A 23,107-nucleotide genomic window follows, 5' to 3' on the forward strand; every position below is an offset into this window, starting at 1 on the left:
ATTGTGGAATCCTTGAAATGATTATTTCTGAGAACAGATTTCTCAGTCCTTCACCAAAGAATGTGCTGATCTGTTAAAAACATTATGCATTTCAACAAAACATGAACACTCTTGGAACAACAGCTTATTCACAAGGTAACTGAATAATCAGATAATATCCTGACATTCAGGAAAATCCACAGAGTTAAAGAAAATTGTTACAAGAAGAATAGATCACAATTATCCTTCAGTTTGAAAAAGTTATATGTGAATGTTTAACTATGGCTGCGTAGAACAGGGTTGGAATCCATGTTTTCTGGAAGGTTGCCTAAGTGTACCAATAAACTTTACTATTTGTTGCTTGTGCTATGTCCTTGAATAAGTGGCAATCTCCATTTTTCTCAATAAGAAGATTACCATAAAAGTTACTTGGTTAACTTGAATGTAGAAATTTGCAAGAATATACTTTTTTTCTTATTTTTTGTTCAATGCTTAAGAATAATCATTAAGATTAATCATTGTTCACAACCTAAAATATACTAGTAGAAAGACAAATTATTTTCTATTACGAGGAAGAATATTGAAACAAAAGTTCAAGAAATCACACAGTTTTACCAAAATTTAGCAAAAGGCTAATGCAGATTAATTTTAACACCCTCCTCTATCATTTCATATATTTTCCTTATTACCCAATCACACTATATGCTGCATATAGTTGTGTTTATTGTATTTATAACAGTCTGTCTCACCATCAAAATACATGGAGAACATTTCCATTACTATTATATTCCCAGAGCCAAGAGCAAAGCATCTTGGTAGACACTCAATAAGTACATATTGAATGAATAAATGAATGAGAATTAGATCATGAAATTATCTATTCTGGAAGCACTACATCTTTAGCTTAATGGTTAGTGAAGAAATTTGATGAAAATATTGAAAGATTTGAGAATTGCCACCTCTAATTATTGTCAAAAAATATTCCTAAGAAAAATAATTTCAAATGACACACTTGTTAATGGCAAAATCACAGACATATTTGACTAGCCTTTGGTCTTCAGAATTTGAGATATACAAACAACCACCAATCAAACCATTTACTAAAGAGTGAAAAACAGCAAATATTACCTCTTAGACCTGTACAGGATTTGAAAAAGATAAAGTAAAGGATAAGAATCCAGAGGTTTTGTTTAAGCTGTTAAGTTGTAAGATAGGAAGTCAGAAAGTGTACTATAATATGTGAGAGAATTTGCAATTCAGATTCCTCTTCCTTGAAGACAAATTTTTAGAGAGAAACCTCTTAACACATTCATATGTATATTGCACATTATAAAATGGCATTTCTGTTTTCCAAAGGGGCCATTTATTCTAACATTTTTGTTAGGCTCATTTTAAATCAAATGAGAGTAATGCCTTTGCTGTAGACTGAAGGTTTGTTTCTCTTCAAAATTCATATGCTGAAACTCTCATCCTCAATGTGACAATATTTGAAAGTGAAATATTTGGGAAGCAACTAGGATAATTGAGTAAGTCACAAGGGTAAGACCTTTATGATGGGATTGATGATCACTTTGTAAAAATAGGAAGATACACAAGTTCTATCTCCACCAAGTGCGGATCTGTAAACCAAAGGAGGAATCCTACGAGACCATGACTTCCTAGACACCTTGATTTCAAACATCCAACCTCCAGAACTCTGAGAAATAAAGGTTTGTTGTTTCAGTATTCTTCTATGGCAGCCCAACTGACCGAGGCATGCCTGAAAATAAATCTGGCAGGTAAGGGAGGCATAAAAATATTTTAAAATGTCTTTAGTTTGTTGGCCACCAGTATAATACCTACGCTGAAGAAATTCTGAGAAGTGTAAAACAGTAGATTCATTATAACATCTTCAGTTTACAAATATATTAGTCTATTTATCCTTGGGAATATGCTCCAACACTCCAGTAGATATGTCAAACCGTGAACCATACAAGACCCTATATATACTATATTTTTCCTACATAAATGTATCTATGATAAAGTTTAATTTGTTAATTAGATGCTGTAAGAAAATAACAACAATAACTAATAATAAGACAATTATAACAATATAGTGTAGTAAGTTTTGTGAACATTCTGTCTTTCCTTCAAAATATCTTTTTTCTTAGAAGAATAATAATTCATTTAAGAAAATAAATAGTTTAATATTATTAAAACCTTCATTTTCATCTTCTTTGGCGCTAATTTTTGATCCTGAAGCACTATTTCCACTTATTTTTTAAAGAATTCCATTTTTAAAAAATTATATACACTTATAACAGTGGTACACATTGATGGATTTCACTGTGGCATTTCCACACATTCATATTTTATGCTTTGATTATATTCACTCTCCCTAATGCCACTCCCCTCTCTCACTCCTACCCCTGTTCTCCTCTCCCTTCCCTAATAGTACATCTTCTATTTTTAGGCCATCTTTTTTTGGTGTTGTTGTTGTTGTTCATTCTTGTTTTATTTCTTTGCATGTTTATTTCCATTTATTAGAGAAAACATATGATACTTATTTTTCTGTGTCTGGCTAATTACACTTAACATGATAACCTTCAATTCCATTCATTTTCCTACAAATAACATAATTTCTTTGTTCTTTTATTTGTTCTTTTTAATTATACATGACAGTAGAATAATTTTGACATATTATACATACATGGAGTATAGCTTCCCATTCTTGAGGTTGTACATGATGTGGAGTTATACTGGTGGTGTATTCATATATGAAAATAGGAAAGTTATGTCCAATTCATTCTATTGTCTTTTCTATTCCCATTCCTCTTCCCTTCCCTTCATTCCCCTTTGTCTGATTCAATGAACTTGTATCCCTGCCCCCCATTGTGTGTTAGCATCTGCATATCAGAGAGAACATTTGTCTTTGGGTTTTGGGGATTGGCTTATTTCATTTAGTATGATAGTCTCATCTTTCCTCCATTTACCAGCAAATGCCACAATTTCATTCTTCCTTATGGCTGAGTAATATTCCATTATGTATATATACACCATATTTTCTTTATCCATTCATCTGTTGAAGGGCACCTAGGTTGGTTCCATAGCTTTGCTATTGTGAATTGAACTGCTAAAAACATTGACGTGGCTGTGAAATGACATGATTTCAGTTTTATTTATGGATGAATAAAACTCTATTATGTGTATAAATCATATATATGATATGTTGATGGGCATCTAGGCTGATTCCATATCTTGGCCATTATAAAGAGTGCCACCGTAAACATGGGCACACAGCCATCTCTTTTGTGTGCTGACTTAATTTCCTTCAGGCATATATATAGAAGAGATACAGCTGGATCACATGGGAATTCTATTTCAGTTTTTAAAGGAACTTACATACTGTTTTCCATAGTGGCTGTACTAATTTATATTACCAACAATAGTGTATAAGGTTTCCTCTTTCTCTACCTCCTGACCAGATTTCTTTTGTTTCTGTTTGTTTTTATAATAGCCATTCTGTCTGAGGTGAGATGGAATTTCAGTGAAGTATTTATGTCCTGGTGGCTAAAGTTGTTGAGCATTTTTTTCATATATTTATTTTCATTTATACTTCTTCTCTTGAGAAGTACCTGTTCAGATCATTTGCCCATTTTTTAATTGGATTGCTTTTTCTTTTGTTGTTAATTTTTTGAGTTCTTTTTATATTTTGGATATCAATCTGTCATATGAATACCCAGTAAAGATTTTTCCCATCCTGTATGTTGTTTCTTTACTCTATTGATTGTTTCCTTTACTATGCAAAAACTTTTTTATTTAGTGTAAATTTGTCCATTTTTATTGTTTCCTGAATGACTGGGGTCCTATACAGGAAATTGTTGTCCATGCCAGTAAATTAAAGTTTTTCACTTGTTTTTTCCTCTAGTAGTTTCAGGTCTTATATTAATTTCTTTGATCTGTTTTGTTAAACTACCTTACTAAGTGAAATAAGCCAATCCCTCCTTCTTGTGATAGGAGATGATGAAATACCTATATGATGAGATGAAGTCACATGAATGACAGGCATTGTGACTTGCATTAGGCCATTGTGTAAGGCTTACTTGAACTCAAGCACTCCCATGGTATGATATCCTATCTGTCAGTAAAGATGCTATTAATTGACTACTCGGCAGGTAGCATATACAGTGTGCATTCACTGGATAAAGGGGTAATTTATATCCTGAGTGTTAAATTTCATCATGTAACTCAGAATGGTATACAATTTAAAACTTATGATTTTTTTCCTGGAATTTTCCATTTAATATTTTCAGAATATGGTTGACTGTAACTGAAACCATAAAAAGGAAAACTGCATATGGTGTTTGTAGGCTAATATAAAATTATTATTCAATTTCTTGTAGAAAAAGTTAATACCAATAAACCATGAATCCTCAAAGAGAACAATATTGTTCCATTGGGCAAAAATCCTGATTCTTGGTAGATAATCTTAGATATTACCATGGTCTATGGCCCTCCAAAATTCTATCCTATGTAACATGATCTTATTCCTTAATGTTTAATTTCTGTCCTTATGAATACTTTAAATTAAATTAAATTTTACTTCATATCAGAATGGTAATGAAAAAATAAAGACTAAGAAAACACTGATACTCTTTCATTTACTCATTGTTAGTTGGGCATTATTTCAAGAATATTTACTGAGCACATGTCCTATATCAGACAGTGTGCTTAGTGGCTTTAGATTTAACAATAAATAAGATCTTGTCCTATCACAACACTCCATTTATCCAGAGGGCATCAATTAAGCAACCATCCCCTTTAGATCAGTACTATCATAGGGGTGCTATGGAAATATGTAGGAGAGTTAGTCTACCTAGCCTAGGTTGGGGAAGGAATCAGGCAGGCTTTCTGCAGGAAAGGATTTCAGAACTGAGTCTTGAATGACAGTTCAGAGTTGGACAAATGTAGCATGTGCAAAGACTCTGAGGGAAAAGACATGGGGTACAGAGGTGAATGACTGAGCTTACTGGGAAGAATGAATGGGGTGGTATTTTAGGAAGTTTACTTTTGCTACAGGGTAAAAAACAGATTGGAGGGAAGATAGTAAAGAGATTATCATATGTAATCCAGGTGAAGCAAAAGTGCACAGTAAGGTAACAGTGTCGTAGGAAGTGTAGAAGTTAGGTCTGAGGGGCATAGGATTGACAGGATTTGATGGCACTGCATTAAGGTGGGAGGTGGGAAGTCCAGTCAGGTGATAATAAAGATGACATCCATGTTTCTAGTAGAGCAATGGGACAAAGAACACAGGAGGAAAAGCAGTTGAAATTTTGAGGTAATTAGAACTTCCAAATGGAGATTTCCATGATAAGTCTGACAAATGACCCTGAAGCAAAGGAAAATCTGTATTAAAATAAAGATACGTAATTGAAGCCACGGAATGAAGGACATCACCAAAGAGATGCAGAGCAAAAAGAAGAGATGAAGCTGCACACTCTGAAAATTCAGACATCCAAAAGGTGGGTAGAAGAAGAGAAGTACCGAGGGCAACTGAGGAAGAGAAAGCAGGGAGCTAAGAGGAAAACCTGACAGGGCAGTACTGTGGGTGTGGTAGAAACAGAGCTTTTGAAAGAACAGAACATAGTGGCATTGACTGCTATAAAAAACCATGTAAGAAACTACATAAAAAGTATTCATTCCAATTTGCAAACTGGAACTCATTGGTTAATAGGAAAGAAGTTATTATTAGTAACCTTTGAGAGTTGTGGAAGCAAAAGTCATCTTGCAGTAGGTTGAAAAGTGAGTAGAGAGGTAAATAAATTGAGCCATCAGATATTGGCAACTTTTAAGAAATTTGGCGGGGAAGAGGAAGAGATATATGAATAGCTAGGTAGGAATACGTATGGGTAAGAGAGGATTTTTCTTTCTTTTATGGAAAAGTCTTGAAAATTAAATGGTAATGAAAAAGAGACAATAGGGAAAAATTTGTGATATACTCGGAGGAGAAAGCTATTTGGGAAAGCTGTAGATAGATCCAAGAGTTAACTTTCATTTACTCATACATAATCTTGAATAATGAAGATTTAGGAGAGACAAATTCAGAAGTTTTCCCTTGGAGACAGGGGCCACATCAAAGAGAACAGTCTACCAGTCCTTGAATCTACCATTGCAAATAGCATTTATGCCAACCTCAACTTTTTTTTTTTTTTTTTTTTTAAGGAAGGGCAAGGAATCAATTGACACATCTCAATAATGTTCACCTGATGTCAAATTCTATGAGAACTTCCAATCTTATATAAATAGCCATAGATGTGGTTTCCCTGACTCCACATAAAACAATTTAAATAAAGGCAGTCCTTGCCCTCTAGACCATTACAATAAAAAACAGATGACATGGACACACACATCCACCACCACCACTACCACACAAGGACACAGTATCATAGTAAGAGAACATGATGATCTTAAGAATTTATATTAAATAGAAATTTGGTACTGTTATTTCTGGCATATGGGATACATGAAAGTTTTGCTGAGAAATTGGGTGGGATTAGGAAAAACATTATTTACCCTCAGATAAACAGGGGAAGCCAGGGAGGAAAGAGGGGGCTAGAGATTTGTTTGCAGTGTACATTCTGAGAATAAAACCTGTCTCCCGTATGCTCCACCACTCAGGCTTCCAAGAGCTCAACGAGCAACAGTCATTGACTAATTTTATAAAGTCCTGGATCCAGAGACTTACTGATAAGGAAATTAAGCAAAGGCTGAAGAGATAAGCCTAGTTGGAAGGAAGAATGCAGGCTGGGAGTCAGAGGTCAAGCGATGTGAAACTAGGGCGGGGGTTGTGGCTCAGAAGTAGAGTGCTTACCTAGCAAGTGTGGGGCACTAGGTTTGATCCTCAGCACCACATAAAAATAAAATAAAGATATTGTATCCACCTATAACTAAAAAATATATTTAAAAAAGAGATGTGAAATATTAGACTTTCCACAAAGGCTAGTGAGGGAGTATTGAAAAGTAATAGGATGACCCAGGGGCAGCTCAAAAAAATACTATAACGGTGCAGGTTGTTCCCCTTTGGTTTGAGAGAAAATGAACTGAATGTGGAGGTTACAAGAGGATAGTAGAGGGTTAAGAAATAAATGTAATATTGGGATAGTCAAGATTTTAGCACTTTTATAAAGCAAAGGAAGAAAGTTTATCATTAATTCTAGAAAATGCAAATTTATTGATTTTTAAAGAGTTGCAAAGACACTTTACATGAAAAAAAAGTGCTATTATTATTTGTTTGGGGGGAGGTGTACTGGGGATTGAACTTGCAGACCACTGAGACACATACTCAGCTCTATTTTGTATTTTATTTAGAGATAAGGTCTCACCGAGTTGCTTAGTGCCTCACTTTTGCTAAGATTGGCTTTGAACTTGCAATCCTCCTGCCTTAGCCTCCTGAGCTGCTGGGATTACAGGCATGTGCCACTGAGCCAGCGGGGAAAAAATGTTTTAAAGTATTTATCTACTTTTTTATTCTTGGCTATTCCCAAGTCTTATAAAAAACTTGAAATATATTCTAGTGGGTAAGAAGGAGTATATGAGATTGGAAAGAGAAGTGATAGAATTCCTAGGCTGAAAGAGTTTTGTTTAAAGTCAAAAGATAACAAGAAAGTAGCTGAAAGAATGAGAAAAATATTTATAATCCATGTATCTTTTAGAAGGTTTATTTTTACAATATGTAAGAAACTTTTACAAATATAAATCAAAAGCAAAACAACCAGAAAAACTAACAAAAATGAGCTACATTTTTGAATAGGCATTTCCCAAAGAAAATACAAATAGCTAACAAGTATATCAAAAGATGCTCAATGTCACAAGTTATCAGGAAAATACTAATTAAAGCCACAATTAATTAGTGCCTCACACTTGTTAGGAAAAACATTGGACAAAAATATGAAAGTTGGCAAAGATTTGGAGAGAATGGGATCCTTGAACATTGTTGTTGGGACTGTAAAATGTTGCAACCACTACAGAAAACAGCATGAAGCCTCCTGAAAAAATTAAAAATAGAACTGTATGATCCAGCAATCCTACTTCTGGGAATTATCCAAAGGCATTGAAATCAGGATCCTGAGGAGATATTAGCATTCCCATGTTCATTGCAGCACTGATCACAATAACCACATGTGGAAACAACCTAAATGCCCATGAATGAATGAATGGATAATGAAAAAGTAATATACAGTAGAATATTATTCAGCCTCAATAAAGGAAATTCTCTAATATGTGGAATGTGGATGAAACTTGAGGATATTACTATAAATGAAACAAGCCAGTTATGGAACAAATACAATGTGATTCTACTCACATGAGATTTCCCAAATAGTCTCACTCATAGAAGCAGGGAATGGAATGGAGAGAGGGGCTGGGGAGAAATGCAGGGCTGCTAATCAAATGGTATAGCTTTCATTTATGCAAAAAATGAATAAATTCTAGAGATCTGGTGTATAACAGTGCAGGTGTAGTTAAAAATACTGTGTGAGGCTTAAGGTAGATCTCATGCTAAGTGTTCTTACCATAAAATATATATATATATATATATATATATATATATATATATATATATTTTTTTTTTTTTTTTTTTTTAAAAAGAAAGCTGGTAAGAGACAGCATAAAGTCTTAACCCCAATATTAGATCCAAAATCCTTGTGGACATAGAGTTGATATTGGAAGTAATAAAGGTGACCAGGATTAGAATATCACTACTGTAGCCTGACAAACAAGTAGCGATGGGGATTTGAACACAGACAAAACAATAGCAAAGAGGGAGAACACTGGACACTGAAGATGAGGTGACCTAACAGGATTCGAGGACTGAGAACATGCAGCAGGTAAGAAAGAGGGTACATCACGGTGAGTGTGGGCATTTCCCAGAAATGACTCAGCCACGGTGTAGCTGGCCATGGCCAAGAAGTGAGACGAGCCTGTGTTCATATGCCATCTCAACAAACCAGTTCACACCGATCTGCTTCATGAGGAAGAGTATCATGTTAATGAGCACTGCAGTAACAAAGTGATGCTGGGAATGTCCTGATTATAGAAGAAGCAAAATTAGTACTATTTCTTAGAAAGAATGTTCCAATTAGTAAACATGTATAAATCTTATCAACTTGGTAGTTACAGAGTATTTCTAGCTAAATAAGGCATCAAAAACAGAGTATAACAAAATGCTAGGAATTGAAAAGGTCTTAAGAGATTGCCTAAGTTAATCATTTCCTTTAAAAACATGTTTTTAGGCTATTTGAAACATACAAAAGTGGAGAGCAGTATCATGAATCCTCATTAATCTATTGCCAATTCTACAATTTTTGACCAATCTTGTTTCATCATTGTCTCCACTTCAGATAACTGTTTCATCTCTAAAAGATAAGAATTCTTTTTAAAAACAAATAATAATAATATCATCACACCTAGAAAATTAACAGCAGATGCATAATGTCATAAAATAACTGATCATCAGCATTCAACATTTCTTCCAATTGCTTCTTAATTTCTTGCACTTGTCTCTGAAATCATACCCACACACATACACACATGTACTGGGAATTGAACCGAAGGATTCTCTTCCACTGAGCTACACCCTCAGCCCTTTGTTATCATTATTATTTTTTAAAATTTTGAGGCAGGGTCTCACTAAGTTGCCCATACTTTCCATCCCCCTGTTTTAGTCTCCCAAGTTACTGGGATTACAGGTTTGCACAATCACTTCCATCTTTGAAGTCTTTTACAATTTATAGTTTCCCTTTCCATCTATTTTATTTTTCCTGTTATTTTATTGAAAAAAAAAAAAAAAAAAAACAGGCAGTGTGTCTAACAATTTCCTATATTCTGGGTTTTTCTGAATGCATCCCAATGGTGTCATTTTACTTGTTTTTTAATATCTGTATTTCTTATGATCTGGAAGATATAAAGGCTTGATCAAATTTAAGCTCAATTATTTGGCCAAAACGCTCTATGGGTGATGGAGGCATATAATGCCTGGTCACAATGGCAGCTGTGGCAATTTTTTGAATTTTGGTTAAAACATTCTCATTTTTAAAAGATGAGTTAAAATTCAAGTTTCTAATTGGTTAAGTGGTAGAAACAAGTTAGTGGGAGAGTCAAGAATAAAACTCTAGTCTTTTGATTCTCAGTCTCTACTCCTTTTGTTATATCACTATATCACTGTCATCAATAGCTGGCTGAGTGACTATACCATAGCGGGTACTCTAGTAGGCATTTCATAAGATTCAGTCCCACCAATCACAACATAATCCAAACCAGAAATCCACAAGTCATCCTAGGCTTCTCCACGTCTCCTAATTCTGTCAAGTCCTACTGATTTTATTTATATAATCTCTTTCTTATTTGTTTCCTCTTCTCCATGCCAGCACAACTGACTGAGTTCAAACCTTTATCACTGCTTCCCTGGACCAGTACATAGCCTTTTCAACTCTGACATAGCCTCTCCTGTGTAACATGCTTGCTTTCTTCAACCCCCTTTGCCTTATCATCAAAAGATTTTGGAAACTGCAAATATGAATATGTAATTTTCTGCTTTAACCCTTTGGTGTTTCAATTTCCAGGATGGAGGCCATCCTACTCAGTATAACCTACAGTTCTCTCTATCATCTGACTTTGCCTATCTAACCAATCTTGTGTCACTACTTCCACTCACTATGTTTCAGCCTTATTGTATTACTGAAATTATCTGAATGTGTCAGCAAGGATATGTAGTGATTGTACATATCCTTAGAAAGACTTAGCATTAATCTTTGGGTTACCCCATTCACTAGCAGTGCAATCCAAGGTATACTTACCATCACTTGGCCTCACTTACCTCACCTATATAATGGGAATAATCTCATAGAATTGTTTTCTTTGGGTGAGGAATAAGTGAAAGAGTGCAAGGGAAGACCTAGCATATAAGCACTAGATAACCACGAAATGGTGGTATTACATGTTCATATCCTTTGAGTCCTCCCCACGAACCCCTCCTCTTCCCTTTTGATAACCTAATATATTCCCATTCTCATTTAAGGACTGTGCCCAATTACTCTACAGTCAGAATTAAACTCCTGTACTTAGTACCCCTGAGCCTTGTAGATATTTTAGTTCTGAATCTTATGTATGTTTTTCTCCCTACAAAACTGTAAAAATTTTTAAAGATAAGGACCAGTTTTTTTTTTTTTTTTAATTTGACTTGCTATATCCTATGACACAGGCTGGATCAATGGAAAGCGCAATAATTCCAGGACTGGTCAATTGAACTAAATTTATGGGGTTGAGTTGAATTGAAATGGCCTATCTGACTTTTGTTTTTAGGGCTCTATACTTTCCAAATAACTTTGCTGAAATACTTTCTTTGGATAAGCCATCCAAAGAATACAACGGGGTGAATGGCATAAATTTAATGATAACATTAATTAATTTTTGTTTTCTCTAATATTATGAAGTAGACTAAATAAAACTTCCAGTTGTGGATGTAGGAGAAATAAATGATTAATTAAATAGAACATGCAAACTACTAAGCTAGTTTTTCTTTTGCAAACTTAAAAAAAATGTACTTTGATCTATCAAGCCATTTATTGTGAATTCAGTTTTCATAAACAATTTCAATAACAACAAATCACTCCATACTGATAGGAAAAGACATTAAATATGAATATGAGCAGAAAAAGATATATAAAGCCCCAGAAAATAAAATGAGGTGACTTAATTTGCACGACAGGAAGTGGCTACCTAAAAGGATGATTTAAAAAAGTTTATTTACAAAAGATTAAAATGAGGGCTGGGGATGTGGCTCAAGTGGTAGCGCGCTTGCCTGGCATGCATGAGGCCAGGGTTCGATCCTCAGCACCACATACAAACAAAGATGTTGTGTCCGCCGAAAACTAAAAAATAAATATTAAAATTCTCTCTCTCTCTCTCTCTCTCTCTCTCTCTCTCTCTCTCTCTCTCTCTCTCCCTCTCTCCCTCTCTCTTAAAAAAAAAAGATTAAAATGATCCTCAAAAGTTCTCACTTTATACTCAGCATTGTGTTTTAGCAAAGCCACTGTATCTTATAAAGTCTGACTGATTTAATTGCATCAATTTTAATTTATGAGTCACTGAAGTATATTCCAGGAAGAAATATAAAATAATTCATATTAAAATATTATTGTCCATTAAATCCTTTCCCTTGTTCTTTTTTGGTTACTTTTCTTTTTTAGCTAATGCAGGATTGCATGTGTTGTTAGTAAGTTTTCCTTTATTTCAACATAGTGAAAACTTGTGTCATCATGAAATCTTTAAATGGTTAAAAGCTTGTGCTATTTATTTTAATTCAAATCCAGTGTATTATTATATATATTCGGAACTCAAGCTATTCATCTTCATCTTAACCTTCAATTAAATTCCACAATGCAAACCTCTTGGCACTAGACCCACGTTTCATGTTTATTCAACTGAGCCTGTGTCTTAAAAATGTGTTGAAGTTTCGGGGTTTTCTGGTGAGAATCCACATTCTGACATCACCTTGGCTGTGACAGTGATTGGCTGTTAAAAGGCAAAGAAGGGTTTATAGCCAGCAGGAGCAAGAGAATAAGTGAGTGAGAGAACAGAGGGAACCCTCAATCTGTGCCACTCACTCTCCTCACTCCAGGACTGCCAAAGGGTAAGATTTAATATGACACTTTAATTATCTTACAATCAGACACTCCATAGTTACAGCTGTGGACTTGGCTTTGAATTCTTATTTAACTTGGATCCTATTGCATTGTGTAGAATGGCTGTGTGATTTACTAATATTGTTTACTATTAAACAAGGATCTCCAATTTTAGATTCTTTCCAAAAGGCTAAGCTTGCTACACTGAGTAAGTATATAATAAGCTCTTAATATTATGAATATGAACTAGAAAATTATGCTTCTTACTATATCTGCACATCATAGATAACTGTTTTCTCATTTTGATGTATTCTAATTCAAATACTATTTGCAAATATGCCTAGATACATGCAGATTTTTTTTCATGAATTATATACTTGGTCAGTACTGTAATTATACATAATACATTTTCAATATGTTATATATTAGTTTTCAAAGAGTTAACATCCTATAGCACTATGGAAAATATTTAGTACTAGAAAATAAATAATTTGAGTAATTTATGCTCTTCCCAATAAAAACTTATAATTAAATTCTCAAAACTCTCTTTTAATAACATTTGAGTTGCTGAGTTAGTAGTTATCCCTATAAAGCTCTTTGCTTTCAATGAATCACAAAGTAAATCAAATGAGATTTATGTAGGCAGCCAATTGCTGACTACATGAATCATTTGGTTCTTTTTAAAGTATTATTATCCTTGCCATGTTTTTTTTTTTTTCTGGTTATTTTATATGTTGCTATGAGAAGTTGATGTACTCACAACTCTTTCTAAGTTCAGTGTATTTAAGCTTTCAGTTTCTTAAAATATGACAGTGATTTTCACAGAGCTGCAAAACAACAATCTTGTTTGCTGGTTGGCTCCACCATGGGCCACAAAAATCAAAGCATTATTCTAAACATTGTAGTAGCCACAAAAGTTTCTTGATCAGGTGGGCTGTAAAGAAGAGTATAGGCATTGAATTCGAAAGTCCACTCTGCCTCAGAGTGTGAGTTAGCATCCACAGCAGCTTCTCCAGGCCTCAAACCTTACTCTGTGTAATGTTTATTGTAATGTCAGATAATCAATATGGTGGCAATGAATTTTGAGTGATAAGGACAAAATAAGAAATTGATCTGCAGGGTTTTGTACATTTTAAATGTTACTTGAATTCCAAAGTGTGTTTACAGGGAAATTGCCATGATCACTACATATTGTTTCTAAAATGTTGCCAAATTGTCACTATGGATGAGACAGCTCTATCACTTAAATATATATATATATATATATATATATATATATATATATATATATGAAAATACAAATTAGCAGGTGTTAGTAGACTTTACGCTGTTTATTCAACCTCTAAATGATAGAATTTTCAAATAGAATGTAATTAAAATAGGATAAGATTTCACTATCTCCTTATATATATGAGGAATCATTGAGGGACTGGGGATCTTTGCATACCTTCAATATCCAGGTCTGCTCAGGAACTATTTCCATTTGAAGAGTTGCATCTAATTTGTTTCATGGAATTAAAACCTTACCCCTGCCCATCAGCCATGACCTGGAGAAACCCTGATCCATTCTATTTGCAGTCTCCCATACTAGCACATGAAAACTTAAAAGGAACCAGAGAACAATCTAATTAGAGGAAAATGGCCCCTGATATTCCAAGATGAGACTCTGAAGAACTTTTCTCAGAGATTTATCTTTAGGCATGGCTTGTTGGGTGCTGCATGCTGTGGGATTAGTATTTCATATATTATGGATAATTTTTTTTCTGTCCTACATGTACACACACACACACACACACACACTACATTTCTGCATTATTTTTTGCAGTGTTGGGGATCAAACCCAGGGGGTGAGTATGCTAGGCAAGCACCTTATTGCTGAGCTACATCCCTAAGTTTCTAGAAACTCGGGTTTAATTTTTCCAATTGATAATCATACAGAAATGAGAGAAAATCAATACTTCATCTTTGAGTATGAGTAAAAAAGTTATGCAGTTAGTGTTGATGTTTATTAACCACATTGCTTCATTAATTCCAGAAGTAATTGCCAAAATGAAGACTGCTTTAATTTTACTCAGCATTTTGGGAATGGCCTGTGCTTTATCAGTAAGTTATTTATTAAAAACGTGTATCTTTTTCAAGTTTGTCTTTTCATGTATAATAAAGGGAATGTAATAATTAAATGTTCTTTTAAACAGATGAAAAATTTGCATCGAAGGATCAAATTAGAAGATTCTGAAGAAAATGGGGTAATTAACTTAAATATACATCCTCAATCTACACTTACTTTAGATTTATTGCACACTAAATGTAAATATAATATTTATTTTGTTTGTGCAGGTCTTTAAGTTCAGGCCACGATATTACCTTTACAAACACGCCTACTTTTATCCCCCTCTAAAACGATTTCCAGTTCAGGTAAGTATATGAGTTAATTTTCATTTTCATCCCTTGTAATTTAAAGGGGATCAAATTTAATATTGTAACACCTCAATTCGACTCTCAATGAAAGTAAGCCATTTACTACAGAAAGTTTGTTTTTTAACATAATAAAGCTTATCTCCAAGCCTTCTTTTGAAGTGTAGATACGCACACACAGAGTAAAGTCATTTGGGCCCATTTAAGATTGGCACAATAAAACAAACACCTTGGCACATTGAATTAAGGCATTTTGTCTAACATGCTGACAAAAATGGATAATTTTATCAATCATTGACCATTAAGCCAGTGGTAAGTTCACTAATTGTCATTATAGTTGATTCAATATGCGATATAATTGCTTTATAGCTCATAATTGAGTCAATTGGTAGAGAAAAACTTGACTTGATGAACAGCAAAGGCCTTAAAAAATATCTTGATAATCATTGGTAATTGCTGCAGACTTTCTGAATGTTTAACCTGTGGAGGTGACCAGGATCATATATGGTACTTTGGAGCATGATTATAATGGAAGCGTTTGCCTAAGAACTGCAGAGGAAAGAGAGAAATTCATGAAGTGCAGTAAAAACCTTGTGAAAAAAACAAAATATCCCTAAAATTTGTAAACAAAAATGAAAAATAAATAAAACTAAAAATAAGGGTTTCCATTTTAGCTGGGTTACCTGTGAAAGGGCCTTTGAAAACTGGTGGGTGTGGTGTTGATTTTAAATATGCAACAAACCACAATTGCACTATTTTTATTACTATGAAGTTTGGGTTCAGAGCACCAATTTTGTGCCATTTAACCCAAGACTCCTGGGACACTAAGAGCAGTTAGGATGCTAAAACGATGGGTCAGCACAGTGGCTTGGCATTGCATCTTACCATGTGTTGGGTTAACCCATCTCCAACTCATACAATGGCAGGAAATGATCATCTTAAAGTATTTCTAGCACCATCATAATTATGTGGAATTTGTGTGGCCACAGAAATATGAACATAAATGATACAAGAGTTGTGGGTTTTCAGAATTGTCTTCCATTCTTTGGTTCACCTCAGGCCCAGAAACAAACAGTGCCCATTTGGAAGTTTATTCTCTTTCTGAAACTAAATAAAAACAATAAATTCAAGTTTCTGACTAGTTCCTCAACTTTTCTGAAGTATGTGATAGTTAGATATATGTGTTCTTACCTGGATATTTTTATAGATATAGTTGTGTGGTCCAACTCAAATGTCCATAGTGAAATGATATTGGAGAAAGTTACAGTTTTCATTCTTGATAGACCCCAAACTATAGATCTTAACATATAAATTTTTCTCAAATTATATGCAGATAGGTCTGGCTCATCTATTGTAGAACTGTAAGATAGCTGCTTCAAAATAAACAATATATTTCTCACTCTGTCTGACCTAGTATTTATGACTTATTCTACTATATATAGTTTGTTTTCATTTAAGTATATTAAGGTAGGTAGGCATTTAATGTACAAAATTGTTACCCTAGAATGCACTAACCTGTATCGGCTTTGAAATTCAGGTTTATTCAAATAAATATGTGTTGATATGCAATCATTTCTAAAATACCAACTTACATGAAATATATCATTTAGATTACAAAACCATCCGCAGTGTATTATAGCTTACATAATTGTCAGGCTATATTTATAGAAGTATAAATAAGCTTCCTATCCTAAGCTGCTTCAATTGAAAAAAATATTTTTATGATTCAAATGGTATTTGATTAATGTGTGAACTTTTAGGTGGCAAGAAGTTCATTTCATTTTTATCCGATTTAGCTAAGATGGAAGTATTGTAGGTTTTCAGAATTCTTTCATTAAAGATGACTTTCATATACCTGTATATCCTTCACATATCTATGTAAATACATGAAATACTTCTGAAAGAATCAGTAGGACCTAGTGACAAATTAGAAATGAGGCATAAATGAAAGAAAAGGAAAAAAGCAAATGTCAAAGCTTCAAGGCACTCCAAATAGCTTTTAAGTTGTTCTCACTGCAGAGACTAATTGAAGAGTGATTGATGTTAAGGTAGGGAAAAAGCTAGAGGCAAGAAAGCCTGTAAAATGGCTGAAACACTCCAACTGAGAAAAACAGCTCTTATTGTGTAAATATACTGTCCTCTATATTTAATTTAACTAAATAGAAATAGTTTAAATATAATAATAAACTGTATTCACTATCTGGGCTGGGAAAGGCACGACCTTTAAGGTCATGGCAGTGGAAGGGCAGGTCTAATTATTCTCTTATCCACCTGAAGTTATTCTTGTCTCAGAGGGACAAGCATTTCCTTTCCTTGGATGGATGAATGGATGTCTGAAGAATGAGGTCAGCAGGAACAGCCCTAAGTGGGACAAAGGCATGAGTGTTTTCTGTCATCTGATTTCTAACCAGACGTTAGAGGTCCTTCTGCCTTCATATTCTAAGTTCAGGATATTTAACTGAGTCATCAGAATCAAAGATAAAATTTTCAGGGCAGGAAATGACAGAATCTGAATCCAGGTATTTTTGTGATACCTGGTGCCAGTAAAGGTAGCTATAGAAAAGGAAGAAAATTCAGTTGGGGTTATCTTTGGTTGAAAGGTGGAAAATATCCTCTACTATTTTGAAGGTTCTGACAACAAACATTTAGATTTAGATTTCCTCTCAAAAGATAGTCAAGTTTGGGATTGGATATGTTTCAGTGTTTGAATAACTGGGTAAGGCCCCTGAGTTGGTCCCCAACATCACACATAATACACACTGAAGTGAAACTCATTTAACTTGTATTTTTATATATAGAATCCTTGGTTTAATTTAACCTCATTTAATACTAAGGTTATCAGAGGGATGATACTCAATGAGTAAACGAATACATTTTTCTCTTATACTTTTATCTCCCATATATAACTTTATTTTAAAAAATTAAAAATTAGCTTTAATTAAATTGTGTAGATTTAATATTTAAAATCAAACTATAATTTAAATTCACCAAGAGAGCTCATCATTTAAGAGAATCATTTAATAACAACTTATATTTTATAAAAGCTGAATTATCATTTCATTTATATTTTTTAAAAAATTACAATCTGTCTTAGTCCAAAATCTTCCTTAATAGATTGGGGGAAGTTATAGATTTTGGGGGCTTCTGACTCTTTCTTTATAAAGTTTTAAAAATTGGGACTAATAATTCCTTAATTCTTTCAGAATTAAACAATTCAATGATTTGTTGTTACAGTTTTTATATACAACATATTTTGACATATTGTCAATGCTTTGAGGACTGAAAATGGGGTATTCCACATCTTTTTTTTATTTCACATCTTGATCATTATAAATACCTCTTTGTTTTACCTTTTATAATACCTCTTTGTTTTTAGCCTTATTTTATTTCTAATCCAATGTCCTAATATCTTTCTCACAAGCACATGAAACCTGTTCTAAGTAAATAAACCAATCAGGCTGGTAATACTAATCAGTTTACGTAACTATTTATGTGTGTTTTATTTTATTTCAATCAGCAGAAAATTTTAATTGTTGTGAATATATTTGTAAACACATTATATATATGTAATATGTATATAATCTATACATTTTAGGGAAGTAGTGACTCTTCTGAAGAAAATGGAGATGGTGATAGTTCAGATGAGGAGGAGGAAGAGGAGGTAAGAAACTTTTCAATCTTTTCACAAAACATCAGGCAACACACACACACACACACACACACACACACACACAAACAAATAGGAAACTGGTTTACTGTAATTCAGACTTAGCAAATAGCCATCACCACTTTACCAACTGCCCACATCTCCTATTTTGGACAAGTGAAATGTTATTTAATTAGCACCAACTAAAATAACCTGTTTAAAACACTGTTGCAGTTTGGGGTTAAAGCTACCTGTAAGTGGTACACAAAAACAAAATTGTCTCCATTTTCAGTGGAAAAAGTATAAAATCTGTTAAAAAGAAACAGAAATTAGTATTTACATTCAGGTGAATAAAGCATGATGGTTCAAGACAAGAAAATAATTCTACACTCAGTGCAATGTTTGTTTTAAGGAATAAACTTCAGAAATTCAGTTTCCTAGGTGTGTGGCATGTAAAAGCCAATTCTTTAAGAGTGGTATTGTGACTCATCTGCCTTTCATAATGTACAGAATAGGACTTTTTTTTAAGTGTAATTTCACATTTTTTCCCTAGTAACAAAATTCATGTTCTTATGGAAATGAAAATAATCAAGATGAACAAATATCTTCCTATATAGTTCTATGAATTAGTATAGACCATGGCTAAAATTCATCTACATGCCTCGGAAATTGTGGCATCATATTTATAACAGAAACTAAGGAAACATACAAATTAGGCTGCACTTTCCTGGATAGTCAATTATAGTTGTCCAGGAGTTTGGGAACCTTCTAAATTCAGGGATTCTTAGGTGGCTTTTATGAATAGACAATGACTGTCAAAAATGGATCTTGTATAAGTGCCGAAGACAAAATGGTGTGGGAACTTGAAAAGGGGCAAATCATTAGTTTGGTTTTAGTTTTTTAAGTAACATTCCCTGTACCATAATTACACTAATAGCTTGAAAGTAGAGTTTACAGGAATGCCAAAGCAGTACCAGGAAAATACCACCTACTAAATCCCACAAAATTTTGCCTTGAGTTCCATAAGCAATCTTTATAAGAACTGAGCTAGCGTTATGCATTTAACTTCATTTACTTGATGTTCAGTGATTGTAAAACTACCTTTACACTAGACTTCTCAGATTGCACACATTTTAGCAGTGATTCTTCATTTGTTGTGCTGATGGTTGAGGACAGAGAAAGAAAGATTAGGTGTCCTTTGGAGATCTGATGAACCCATGCACAGTCAACATTTTGTCAACCACCTCTGAATATTTGTGATCCTTCCAGATCTTATCCACCAAACCATCTTGACTCGGTGGCCCTTAGACTAGAATAAGGCTTGGGTGAAGACCTATGCTATGCCTTCTTTTGTATCTCCTCATACTACCATAGTTTCATAAATATATGGTGCCCAATAAATATTTGATAGTTTAGATTTGAAACTTAAGAGGAATAAGTGCTCCGAAGATCATTCTTTAAAAATAATAATGGAAAAGTGTGTGAATAAATATAACTGGGAATCTTCCATCCTGAAGAGAATGGAAAATGCTTTTTTGCTCATTTCTTACCTCAAATTTCATCAGCAATTTAGATTAAATATAGCCCCCAGGAATTATATTCACACGAGAAAAGAGGAAAGTACTTGGGCACATGTTCTCTCACATGAGAGAGAGGCGGGTGGAGAGGGAGAGAGACAGGGAAGAAGAGAGAGAGGGAGCGCAAGCGCTATCTTCCAGCTACAATAATTATTCTAACTATGTATATTTTCACTAGGAGACTTCCAATGAAGAAGAAAATAATGAAGATTCTAATGGAAATGAAGATGAGGAATCTGAGGCTGAGAACACCACACTTTCTGCTACAACACCTGGCTATGGGGAAGAGGTTACACCTGGAACAGGGAACATGGGCTTAGCTGCAATCCAGCTTCCAAAGAAGGTAATAATTCTTCCCAATTGTTAAGTCTGCTATTATGTTTTTGCTGCAATCTAAGGTTAGCCTAACACTACACACACAATGTTTTATGCTATCTTTGTTCACTCACTGAAGAATCAAGGACAAATAAAATTTCCTTTTGTACAAATAAGGAAAGATCTTCTCCCAGGCAAATTCTGCTGGTGTTATTACACTGCTCCTTTTACATTATAAAGAAAGATTAAGGATAAGCATCAAAAAATGGATAAAAATCCTGAGAGGTGCCATTGAATTCCAGAGGAGGGTATTCCAAGACAGAAAGTGAATAGCAAAGCTTTTGGAAATATCTCCCCAAGAGAAGGCCTGTGAGGAACATTTTGTCCTTACGAAACCATCACAAAGCTACTTATTTTGAATTTTTAAAGTCCTCTCCAATTCGTTTGTAAGTTAAATTGGGCCTCAATTAAAAAATGTCATCTGTTCCAAGACTGTCAGAACAGAATATTGTGTTGGATGAAGGCATGGACTTACCTTTAAAATTTTTACAGCTATATTTGGATTCTTTCAAACCTTTCCTTTCAGGTTGGGGATATAGGAAACAAAGCTACAAAGAAGAAGGAAAGTGATGAAGAAGAGGAGGAAGAAGAAGAAAATGAAGAAAACGAAGCAGAAGTGGATGAAAATGAGCAGGGCATAAATGGAACCAGCACCAACAGCACAGAGGTAGAAAATGGCAACGGCAGCAGTGGGGGAGACAACAGGGAAGAAGAAGGTGGGCAAGAAAGTGTCACCAGAGCCAATGCCAGAGGAACCACACAGCAGAACAATGGCGGCTACAAGACAACAACACCTCAAAATGGTGGGTTTCAACCCACAACCCCACCACCGGAGGTCTATGGGACCACCTCCCCGCCATTTGGAAGAACCACCACTGTTGAATATGAGGGGGAGTATGAGCAAATGGGCACCAATGAATATGGCAGTGACTATGAAGTCTATGACAATGAGAATGGTGAGCCTCGTGGGGACAACTACAGAGCCTACGAGGATGAGTACAGCTACTATAAGGGGCAGGGTTATGGTGGCTATGATAGTCAGAATTACTATTACCATCAGTAAAGGCTCAGCCTGGGATGAATTCATCCATTTTCACTCTGCATCTGGCTGCCATTTTTAAAGTTCAACTCAGGACGGTGCTATGTAACAAATGTGCATCTTACAATGTGGAATGGTAATACAGTTCCCAAGTGATTTTCTGTAATTGCTTCTGTGAGGAATGGGTTTCTCGTTGCTTTTCTCTGATGTTACTGAAAGGTTGTTATAAATCAAAGCCATTTATCAAGCAGTACACCAATCCATGAGATGGAATTAGATGGAATGTTTTGAGGATGTAGCCCTATACATACTGTTTGTAACCTGTTTGCACTATTGCTAACTGCCTAAATATATTCTTTGTACAAGAAGTAGCTTCTAAGAAGGGATCCATTGAGATTAACGGCACTGTATTCAATAAATGTGTAGTTCTTAATCACACTACCTAACACTCTATATTAACTTCAAATATCATTCTCATGTACTTTTTATGTGATCTATATGTATATTCTATGAGTTTTATCACAAATAAAATGCAATCCTTAAAGTATGTTGTAATGCAGAAGAAAAATGAGGGATTCAGAATGCATAAAGATTAAATAAGGAACAATTCAGCTAAAGGAGGAAAGTTTATTTCCAATATGGTTTAAAACTAGAAGGAACTTTAAACATTTAAATAAATTGGCATAACTAAAATTTCACCATGCTTGTGGGCAGGGTCAGCGATAGGCATTAGGTTAATGAATGACTTTTCTTAGGGTTGCCAGATTTAACAAATATAAATATAGAATGTCTAGTTAAATTTGAACAATAAATAGATAAACAATGAATAATTTTTAGTATGAGTATGTCCTACAAATATTTAGCCTCTGTGAAATATTTGGGATATACTTAAACTAAATAAATGATTCACTATCGAATATTCAACTTTGGTTATCATGTGTTTTTTTCTGGCAACCTTAACCTTGCACTATTTGATTTTATCTGGGATAGGAGGTGGATAGGGGAAAATTTTTAAACACATGGACACAGACACACACACACACACACACACACACACAGCTGATGTACAAAGGCTTAGCAGTAATTTACACCTTTAACATAAGCCTGAAAGCAAATTTCAAATGTGTGTAGTAAAAAAAAGAAATAGTCTGAAGAAGTAAAAAGAACAATAATTAACTCACCTTTAATTTATTCAATACAAGATGTAAGGACTTCTATAGAGTCCAGACAGTGTTTAGACATTGAAACACACACACACACACACACACACACACATAAATAAAGAACTTTATCCTCAGAGTGACTTCAGTTTGATAGCTACCAGTGTTAATGTGTTACATGCATCACCTACTCATTTCCTCTAACATTTTGAGAAATATGAGGCATTTGGAAAAGTTGGAAGAATAGTCAGTACATA

General features: G+C 34.2%; 1 protein-coding gene across 1 annotated transcript in view; it reads left to right on the top strand.

Moving 5' to 3' along the window:
* Nucleotides 1-22,086, top strand: part of Ibsp (integrin binding sialoprotein) — a 97,348-nt gene extending 75,262 nt beyond the window's left edge. Inside the window, exons 2-7 of the mRNA XM_027939859.2 lie at nucleotides 14,674-14,741; nucleotides 14,834-14,884; nucleotides 14,976-15,053; nucleotides 18,649-18,714; nucleotides 20,455-20,619; nucleotides 21,178-22,086. Coding sequence (XP_027795660.2) covers nucleotides 14,674-14,741; nucleotides 14,834-14,884; nucleotides 14,976-15,053; nucleotides 18,649-18,714; nucleotides 20,455-20,619; nucleotides 21,178-21,714 — 965 coding nt within the window. The 3' untranslated portion in view covers nucleotides 21,715-22,086. The remainder of the gene's footprint in view (nucleotides 1-14,673; nucleotides 14,742-14,833; nucleotides 14,885-14,975; nucleotides 15,054-18,648; nucleotides 18,715-20,454; nucleotides 20,620-21,177) is intronic.
* The last annotated feature ends 1,021 nt before the right edge of the window (nucleotides 22,087-23,107 follow it).

This window comes from Marmota flaviventris, chromosome 7 (assembly GCF_047511675.1).
Source record: "Marmota flaviventris isolate mMarFla1 chromosome 7, mMarFla1.hap1, whole genome shotgun sequence".
NCBI classification, from domain to species: Eukaryota; Metazoa; Chordata; class Mammalia; order Rodentia; family Sciuridae; genus Marmota; species Marmota flaviventris.